Genomic DNA, 10,737 nt, shown 5'->3' on the forward strand with positions numbered 1-10,737 from the left:
TTGGGAAAATGCTGGAATCCATCATTAAAGAAGAAATAGCAGGACACCTGGAAAAGAATGGCTCGATCAAGCAGATGCAGCATGGATTCATGAAGGGAAAGTCATGTTTCACGAATTTACTGGATTTTTATGAAGATGTGACTAGTGCAGTTGACAGAGGGGAACCGGTGGATACGGTGTTTTTCGATTTCCAGAAGGTGTTCGATAAGGTGCCTCACAAAAGGTTGCTGCAGAAGATTAGGGTACACGGAGTTGGGGGTAAAGTGTTGGCGTGGATTGACGATTGGCTATCTAACAGGAAACAGAGAGTTAGAATAAATGGGTGCTTTTCTGGTTGGCAGTTGGTGACTAGTGGCGTGTCACAGGGATCGGTGCTGGGGCCTCAACTGTTTACCGTATACATAGGCGATCTGAAGGAGGGGGCTGAGTGTAGGGTAACAAAGTTTGCTGATGACACGAAGATGAGTGGGAAAGCAAATTGCGTGGAGAATGCAGCACAGAGATTTGGATAGGCTGTGAGTGGGCGAGGATCTGGCAGATAGAGTATAACGTTGGCAAATGTGAGGTTATCCACTTTGGAAGAACTAATAGTAAAATGGAATATTATTTAAATGGTGAAAAATTACAACATGTTACTGTGCAGAGGGACCTGGGAGTCCTTGTGCATGAATCGCAAAAACTCAGTCTGCAGGTGCAGCAGGTGATCAAAAAGGCAAATGGAATGTTGGCCTTTATCACGAGGGGGATAAAATATAAAAGCAGAGAGGTCTTGCTGCAACTGTACAAGGCACTGGCGAGGCCGCAGCTGGAGTACTGTGTGCAATTTTGGTCCCCTTATTTGCAAAAGGATATATTGGCCTTGGAGGGAGTACAGAGAAGGCTCACCAGGTTGATACCAGGGATGAGGGGGTTAGCTTATGAGGAGAGATTGAGCAGATTGGGCCTGTATTCATTGGCGTTTAGAAGGCTGAGAGGTGATCTTATAGACATATAAGATAATGAAGTGACTAGATAGGGTAGAGGTAGAGAGATTCTTTCCACTTAGAAAGGAAACCAGAACTAGAGGGCACAGCCTCAAAATAGGGGGGGTCAGTTTAGAACAGAGTTGAGGAGGTACTTCTCTCAGAGGGTAGTGAATCTCTGGAATTCTCTGCCCATTGAAGTGGTGGTGGCTACCTCGTTGAAAATGTTTAAGTCACGGGTAGATAGATTTCCGATCGATAAGGGAATGAAGGGTTATGGGGAGCAGGTGGGTAAGTGGAACTGATCCACTTCAGATCAGCCATGATCTTATTAAATGGCGGGGCAGGCTCGGGGGGGGGGGGGGGGGGGGGCTAGACGGCCTACTCCTGCTCCTATTTCTTATCCGCTTTTTTAGTATTCGTTTACATGATGTAGACATCACTGGTTGAGCCTGCATTTATTGCCCTTGAGAAGGTGGTTGCCAACTGCTTTCATGAATTGCTTACCTACAATGTTCAATTTCACTTCTGCCGAAGAGTACAAGCAACATCACCTTCATTAGCATGAAGCTAATTCTTTCAACCTGCAATGATAGACGAGGAAAGAAAAAAGGCATGGACCTACTTTCTGGACTTTTTGAGCATTGCTAATCTTTAATTTGCAGCTCATCTCCTTGACACTTGAGATCAGTCTTATTGCTATTTCCTGTATCATTTTTTCATCTTCTACTTGTGGTGCACTGACCTAAATTGAAGATTGTACTTTAAGTACAGCCTGATCAGTATATTACAAAGCCTTAGCCCAACATTGGTACACTACATTCTGTGTTTCTGGGGATATGCTCTAGTATTCCATTAACATTAATTACTTTCAGCACATTCTCTAGTGCTGAAAGTGGCATCTATTACTTAGATCCCTTACTCAATTTTACTGCTCTACTTCAATAACCATTCACTGCTCACCAGTATCCAACATTTTTTATGTAAAATGTAAGAGTTCATGTAGTGCTAGCCTATATCATGAATGATATAGCATTCCGCACACATTAAAACTGTGAACTAGTACAGGGTTTATGTTGCAGCATTTGTATTAGTCACTGTCTTGCAGCAAGATGTTCTACATCTGTCGGATAGATAACATTTCAGAACAATTTCAATGCCGATTTAAGGAAATTAAGTAATTTTCTAAAAATATTTATTAGGTAATTGTTGAGTGTAATACCAGTGAAAGAGATTAAAATATATTTAATGTCAGCAAACCTTTGCCCTGTTTCTAACATAACACGCCAACATCAAAGCATAACAAGCCATGTACTATGTTGCCATAGCATATTGTGCTCAATATACAGTATTTAATGAGGCTCAAGACCACTATGTTATTCACATCACAATTAAAACTGACCCAGCTGATAAAGCTACTGTGTCCCACAGCTGCTACTTTTCCCCTACTTAACACAAGCGTGGAAGAAATATTTTTGTCCAACATGTCCAGACAGGCCACAAAGGTCCTGGGTCTGAGATTAGCTGATGTGGCTCAGGCAGTTGTGGGCAAAACTGGTGTCAAGCTGGGCTCCCCCTGCAAATCAATACTCAGAACCTAGTTGGAAAATATTGTGAAAACACAAATCAGACTTAGCTATGATAGACTTCAACAATCAAATAGCTTTCTGTTTAGACTCTCACATGAAAAACAGCCACTGGGTGAGGAACGAAGGACTATTGGCATTTGGGGAAATCAGATCCTAATTTGTCTTTGTGCTCTTTCCTTGCTCATTCAAGGCAAAGAGTTCAGTCCAAATTGTGTTTTTCTGAATCTTTGTAGCTGAAGTGATGAAACAAGTTTTTGCAGCAGTGGTTAGTTTCCACAACAAACATTTGCTTTACTGAGCACAAACCTCTACTTTTCATCTGTAAGCTCCTGCCAATCACTGAACCATAAGATAGTGTGTCAGAGGTCAGCAGCATGAGCATATAAACTGCATTCCTGAGAATAGCACAATGTTTGAACATCTCAGTAAGGATTTATTGGCTTCATCTACCGTACAGAAAAAGCCAATTCTTAATGCAAGGCACCACACTACTCTTTCCTCCCAAGTAAACTCTATGAAATAGTGCAAGTATATCCTTTTTAAACAGACTGGGATATTAATTGTATATTTGGCACAGATGTACAATTCTCCAGCTCCCTATGTTAAGATGCAGGAAGCTGCTCAGTTGTTTGCTGCCTTTCCTCCAGCCAAATCAAACTAAGATTAGGAACAAATTATGTGTAAATTTGAAATCTGAGACTGATAATATCTTTGGATTACAACAATCCACAGGATATGGATGAAAGGCAGATAAATGGAGTTAAATTGCAGGTCAGCCATAATCTCACTGAACAGCAGAATGCATTCAGGGGGTTAAAGGACTTCTTCCTTTTACTAAAACCATGAAAAGGTCTGATCCTCTCACTTTTGGCATTGCACATCTGTGGAATATGTTGACCTATCCAGCAACTCGATCACTGAACCCAATTCCTAAGTTATCAAAAAAGAGCAAAGTACTGCGGATGTGGGAAGTCTGAATTAGAGCAGAAAATGCTGTGATACTCAGGTATGGCAGCATCCAAGAGAGAGAAACAGTTACCATTTCAATTAAGTGACTTGAAGAAGGGTTATTAACCTGAATAGTTAACTCTGTCTCTCTCAAATTTTATTCAAAATTATCTATTTTTTCCAATTGTTTGTCTTTTCCCAATGCCTTGGTTATTCAGGTGTATCTTTGATGTGTTATATATTGAATTCCACAACTTCACCATGATGATCCTTTTAGGCATCCAATAATCAGTACAATGATGTTTTTGTGCCACTTTTCCCACCATCCCCCACACATTTGTTGAAGCCGTGGAAGAAAAGCCTTGAGCAGTGAAGATCTTAAAAATTAAAAGGTTTAATGGAGTAGCCATTCCACTTATAGGAGAAAGCCAAAACTAAGAAATAGTCACGAATAAATTCAACAAGGAACTCAAGAGTAACTTATTTTCTCAAAGTGAAGAAATGGGTGAACTCACAGCCACAAAGAATTGTTGAGGCAAATTGCACAGATACAATCAAGGGAAAACTGGATGAACAAATGAAGGAGAAAGGAACAGAAGGATATGCTGATGGAAAGAATAAAGGTGGAGGCAGGTCTTGGAGCATAAACACAGGCATGGGCCAGCTGGGCTAAATGGTCTGTTTCTGTGCTGTAAACGTGATATTCTCTCTACGAAAGAGTATCCCCAGTCTCTGCCCCTGATTTTTCTGACCAGCAATATGCTTGTGCTTTTATTCCCAATGCTGAATAGCAAAGACCAAAATGTCATCTGCCAACTCTCTCCACAGATGGTGGCTGACCTGTGTTCTGCCAGCTTTTTGTGTTTTGTTTCAACAGCCAGCATGACTATGACTAGTAGCACACTTTAAAGCGCATTATAAAGACTTGCTACATCAACTTTATTCTCAACATCCTTTTGAGTGAAAAATTCTAAGCATTTTGAGCCCCCAATTTCTCAACATCATCACAGAACCCTTCGTGTCAGCCTCAACAAAAGTTAAACTGAGAAAATGTGGCAAAAAAAACAAAACACATACACAGTATTTGTAACTTTTACTCACTTTTTTCAGCAATTCCCATCCAAATCACCCAAAGTAGAACTATATAAACCCCATTTAAAATATTTGAAAAGCTGCCAGGAACTCTGCATCGAGTTGGGAACTATTTGTGCAGTCAAGTATCACTAATTGTGGTAAATGGGAGGTAAAGAGCCACTTTTCAGGGAGAATTTGGCATCCGTTGACCGCTAAAAGAATAGAATAGCCACTGACCCACTCAACCAACTTTGATGAGATACATTTTATGCTAAGTAACTGGGCAGATATATTGTGGAAACAAGTAATCTGCCTGGCTCCCAACTGGGTATTCTTTCAATCACTGTAGAATCACAACAGGTAGGTTCGGTACTGTCTCTTCTGCCAGCTTCAGAGCAAACACAGACCTATTGATTGAATTTGCACATATTACGTTGTTCTGACAAACAAAAATTAGTATAAAAAATATATATCCAGTAACCATAATTTCAAGTGTTTCCTTGTAAATACAGACAGGAAGTACCCAAGAAAACATTTTTTTAACAGTGGAGCTGTGACAGTTTTCAGAGTGAAGATAAATATCAGGACAATGCAGTTAATGGACTAATTGTTTTGTGCAGCTAAATCTGCAGTTTCAACAAATTCAGCTGTACAGATACCTTGCACAAAGTGAACATCCCAGGAACTTACCTTTGCTGTAAAATCTCACTTTTTTCAGCTGCGGTACTACAATAGTGGGATTTCACAGCGGGATTATATCTTGTCAGCAGACCTTTCCTTCTGCAGCACTATTACTTTAATGCAGTGTCGACTGTTATGGGAAGTATGATTAAAGATTTACACAAAAAGGTTAACCTAGCTTTCTCCGTCTATACTTCTAGATATTTTCTGTTTCACCACTTCAGAAATTAGAAGGCACAAATCACAAAATTATGAAAAATGTTGGCAATTTGTTTATATATACAAATATAAAAAGATGTTATACTACATATTTACAAGTCTCAACACAATTTTGACTTTAAAAGCAAAGGCTAATGTTAGGCATATGACTAGAAATAGAAATTATTTAATTCATTTTGAAAAGCAACATGAAGATACCAGTATTGAAATAAATTGTTGCATTTTCCAGTAATCTGCAAATAGACCTAGGTTTCAATACAAGGCTCAGATATAGAGCAGAGGTCCCCCTATTTGCAACCTATTGGTGTCATTAAGCCCAGTTTTAGAAGAACACCAACTTTCGTATTAAGTTATGTTTGTCTATGCAATCTATCTCCTCTGTCCAATAATCGCTATAGCTGCCCAAACTAACTTTGCATTTCATGCTTACAGCTGAGTTTCAGTCATTACTTCAATGTGAATTTACAACTTCACACCCGAGATAAATCCACTGCTACATAAAACCCAATAAAAGCTACTGATTCTCCCTTTACCTCCTGTCCCTGAAGATACAATCAGAATCTCTTAAATGAGATTCTTGACCCCAATCTTTGCTCACTTTCCATCATCCTCACTGAAAACCTAGACAGCTAGCCCAAAATAGAATATGACCCATTTACTTGTACATATACCAAAAAAAAAATTGGCCCCAAAAGCATTACCACGATTCACTCGCTATAGAATAAATTCAATCTACTGAGGCTCAAAAAATAAACGAGAAGTCAACAAATGGAATCATCTGAGTTACACATATTCCATTTAACTCATCAAAATGGTTATTTTATGGATTGCATCGATTCTGGTATTTAACATCAAGCCGCATTTTTTCCTTAAGTACCAGCGACATAAATAGTGGGGTCATATAACAGTAGCAATACTCCGCCTGGTTCTCACATTCACAATTTAAGAACGGACAGTGCACTGAATCTCCAAACTGCAATTTGGCAGATCATATCAATGCTTCCGACACTTATTTACAAAACACACAAATACCCGGTCACGCTTTAGTCAACACAGCACATCGCCGGGAGAAATGTTGATTGTAGCTCATCATTAAATAGCTTACAGCACATTAAAAACACTCGGCTGTTAAACCGCTGATCAAAAGGCAAACCCCACGGAACGAGAAGCACGAACAAAAAACGCGGTGGGGAGAGAGAGTAAACTACAAACGCGCCGTTTCCAGAAAAGCAACAATGTTTATTTTTGACGAAAAATAAAAACAAACAGCAGCAAGTACTGCCACCAACACGAATGCAAGAGACCCCAACATGGTATCACCAGGATGGTCGCGAAACAGGACAGAAGATCTTGGAGGGAAGAATTGGCTGCAGCTTTTTAAAATATATATAAAAAACCGTGCAGTTGAGGGAGTGAAGGGTGCACATTTTAAAAAAAAGGGGAGTAATCTTTATTCAGAGGGGAGGGTACAAATAAAATAAAAGTGGCCGCAAGTTAAAGAGAAACAATGGCAGGATACAAAAGCAAAGCGCTCAGATCGCCATCATCCTCCTGCGTTGAACTGGCGGCGGCGCTGCCCGGGGTCAGAGCCTTCTGGAGAAAAATCAGCACTCAGTCTCACATAAAACCCAACCAGAGGGTTAATCTCCGGAGAGAGAAATGGGTGTTTGTATATTATATATAATTGCTAATTTGATAAATCAGGGTGAGAGAAATTGGTGTGTGTATATATAATTAAACAAATCAGGGGGCTAGTCTTGAGAGAAATTGGCGTGTAGATATAATTATTAATTTAATAAATCAGGTCGCAGGGCAATAAAGAGGAGAAGCCCCCTGACCATCTTCGCCCTGAGGAAGGGCTGCTGCCCCCCGCCTCTCTCTGCTGTTTGTTGTTTTAACTTCACAACACTGATATAGGGAGAGGCAGACGCAAGGAGAGAGAGAAAACTACAACTTGTCAACAGCCTCAGCAGCAAAGTTCCGCGCCTTTTGCCCACGCTGTGCCCGGGGAGCGGGTCCCTCAGCCTGATGCTTGCCCGGTTGCTCGGTGCGATTGCAGAGAGCGCGGCCTAAGTCTCCGCTCCCCGGGGCGGCCACCTTCTCTCTCTCCCCCCTCTCTATCACTCTCTCCATCTCTCCTCGCTCACTCTGTCTCTCTCCGCACACTCAGAGCGCACGACCAGCACCAGCTCCCCGCACTCCAGCCGCAATCCCGGCTGCGAAATTACCTTCAGTTCCGCACTGTCCGCCATCTTCTCGCGCTTCTCCGCGCAGGCGCGGCCGCGGACGGTCACGTGGGAGGAGAGGGAGGCGGGGTCATGACATCATCCGCCCATTCGAATCTTCCCGCCTTTCCCCTAGCCCCGCCCCCTCCCTGTTCCAAAGTTCCAAATAGCAGGAGGCCATTCAGCCCCCGCAGCCTGCTCCCCTCCCCATTCATAGAATCCATCCAATGCAGCAAGAGGCCATTCAGCCCCTTCAATCTGCTCCCCTCCCCATTCACAGAAACAGGCCATTCAGCCCCTCTAGTTTGCACGCCTCTTCATAGAATCCATGCAGAAAGAGGCCATTCAGTCCAATCTGCTCTCTCTCTCCATTTATAGAATCCCTACACGACAGAACGAGGCACTGAGTCCTTCCAACCTGCTCCCCTCACCACATTCATAGAATCCCTGCTGTGCAGCAGGAGGACATTCAGCCCTTCCAACCTGCTCCCCCTCTGCAGCCATAGAATCCCTATGCAGCAGGTGGGTCATCAAGCCCCTCTGGCCTGCTCCTCCCATCCCCTGCCCAATCAATAAGGCCATGGCCGAAACGAAAACAGAAAAGGCTGGAACATCTCAGCAGGTCTGACAGTCTTTGCAGAGAGAGAATAGAGCCAACATTTCAAGTCAGGATGACCCTTTGTCAGAGTTCTGCAACCACAGTATTTTGCCTCTATCTTAAATCATGGCTGTTTGTGCTGGTTTCTGCAACCCTAAAAACCTCTGATTCCCCTGCCCAACATGAATCTAACTATAATAAAGGCAAATTACAGTGGATGCAGGAACCTGAAACAAAAACTAAAAGCGTTGGAAAATCTCAGCAGGCCTGACAACATCTGTGAAGAGAGAATGGAGCTAGTGTTAAAAGTTTCACAACAACAGGTTGAAGTTGAACAGGTTTATTTGGTAGCACAAACTTTCAGAGTGCTGCCCCTTCATCAGGTGACTCTGAATCCCTCCATTCCCTCCCTATTCATGTACCCATCCAGATGCCTCTTAAATATTGCTAATGTGCCTGCTTCCACCACAAATACTGACAGCGCATTTCAGGCATTCACCATTCTCTGTGTGAAAAATTTCCCCCGCACATCTCCCTTAAGCTTTCCCCCTCTCACTTTGAACATGTGTTCCCTTTGTAATTGATACTTCCACCCTTAGAAAAAGCCTCTGACTATCCACCCTGTATATGCCTCTCATAATTTTGTAAAGTCTCCCCTCAGCATCTGTTTTTCCAGAGAAAACAATCTGAGTTTATTCAACCTCCCCTCATAGCCAACACCCTCAAGGCAAGGCAACATCCTGGTGAACCTTCTTTGCACTCTCTCCTTACACGTCCATCTGACAATGTGGTGATCAGAATTGCGTGCAACACCCCAAATGCAGCCTACCAAGTTTTATATTGCTGCAACATGATTTCCCAACTCTTGTACTCAATGCCCCGGCTAATGAAGGCAAGCATGCCAGATGCCTTCTTAATCGCCTTGGCCACCTGTATTGCCACTTTTAGGGAACTGTGGACCTGCATGCCCAGATCCCTTTGTATGTTATGTTCCTAAAGATTCTGCCATTTATGGTATAATTCATACCTAAATTTGATTCTCCAAAATGCATCACCTAGCATTTGTCTGAATTAAACGCCATCTGCCATTTCTGTGCCCAAGTCTCCAATCTATCTATATCCTGTTGTATTCTCTGACAATCCCCGCCACTATCAGCAATTCCACCAATCTTCGTGTCATCTGTAAACTTAATAATCAGACCCCCATATTCTCCTCCAGATCATTTATATATACTACAAATAACAAAGGTATCAGCACTGATCCCTGCAGAACACCATCAGCTATAGATCTCCAATTTGAAAAACACACTTATAATACTTGCTCATTTTATCAATCTAGTAAACCCCCTCTGAACCTCCTTACTACCTTCACTTTTATGATTACATGCTGTACTTACATATTAACTTTTTGTGACTCATCCACATAAACATCTAAATCCCTCTGCATCTCAGCATTCTCCAGTCATTTTTCATTAAAGTGATCCTCTGCTTTTATTCCTCCTGCCAAAGTGAATAACTTCACACTTTCCCACATTGCACTCCATCTGCCAGATTTTTGTCCTCTCACTCAACCTATCTATGTCCATCTGTAAACCTCATGGGTGAGATTTTACAACCTCACTCAACCCAACACAGGAAAATCCCACTCGAGGTCAACAGAAATTTCCATTGTCTGCCCCTCGCCTGCTCCGATTCCATGGTGGGCAGGGCAGTAGATTTCTGGCACATATGTGGTGGTGGCACAGTGGTTAGCTCTGCTGTCTCACAGTGTCAGGACCCCAGGTTCGATTCCTAGCTTGGGCACTGTCAAGAATGTGGAGTTTGCACATTCTCCCCACATCTGCATGGGTTTTCTCCCACAGTCCAAAAATGTGCAGGTTAGGCTGACTGGCCATGTTGAATTGACCCGAGTGTCTGAGATTGGTAGGGTAAATGCGTGGGGTTGCAGGAATTGGGATTGTGGTTGGTACAGATGTGATGGGCTGAATGGCCTCCTTCTGTGCTGTAAGGCTCCTCTGTCTCCTTCACAACATATTTTCCTACTTATCTTTGTATCATCTGCACATTTTGCAACCATGCCTTCACTCCCCTCACCTAATTCTTAGCTACGAGGGGAGATTGGATGAATTCGGATTGTTCTCACTGGAACGACAGAGGTAGAGGGATGAGCTGATAGAAGTTTACAAGATTGAGCTGAATGGACGTAGTGAATAGTCAGATGGTCTTTCCTAGGTAGAAAAGTCAAGTACTAGGGAATATAGGTTTAAGGTGTGTGGGGTAAAGTTTGGAGGAGATATACGAGGCAAGTTTTTTTACACAGAGGGTGTGACTGTCTGGAATGTGCTCCCTGGGGAGATGGTGGGAGCAGGTACAATAGAGGAATTTAAGGGGCATCTAGACAATACATAAATAGAATGGGAACGGAAGGATATGGACTCCAT

General features: G+C 42.4%; 1 protein-coding gene across 3 annotated transcripts in view; it reads right to left on the reverse strand.

The window, feature by feature from the left end:
* Window positions 1–7,761, reverse strand: part of pias1b (protein inhibitor of activated STAT, 1b) — a 143,805-nt gene extending 136,044 nt beyond the window's left edge. Inside the window, exons 1-2 of one of the 3 annotated variants that reach the window (XM_080213964.1) lie at window positions 7,702–7,725; window positions 1,470–1,546 (exon numbers count right to left, since the gene is read on the reverse strand). Coding sequence is in view for 1 of the 3 variants with exons in the window: in XM_080213963.1 (XP_080070089.1) it covers window positions 7,702–7,725 (24 nt within the window). In the remaining 2 variants the exon portion in view is untranslated. Of the gene's footprint in view, window positions 1–1,469; window positions 1,547–7,701 lie in introns of all 3 variants that reach the window. The other 2 variants (XM_080213963.1, XM_080213966.1) reach the window with 2 other exon arrangements.
* Between the last annotated feature and the right edge of the window lie 2,976 nt (window positions 7,762–10,737).

This window comes from Carcharhinus amblyrhynchos, chromosome 28, assembly GCF_965287045.1.
Source record: "Carcharhinus amblyrhynchos chromosome 28, sCarAmb.v2.hapA, whole genome shotgun sequence".
Classification (NCBI taxonomy): Eukaryota; Metazoa; Chordata; class Chondrichthyes; order Carcharhiniformes; family Carcharhinidae; genus Carcharhinus; species Carcharhinus amblyrhynchos.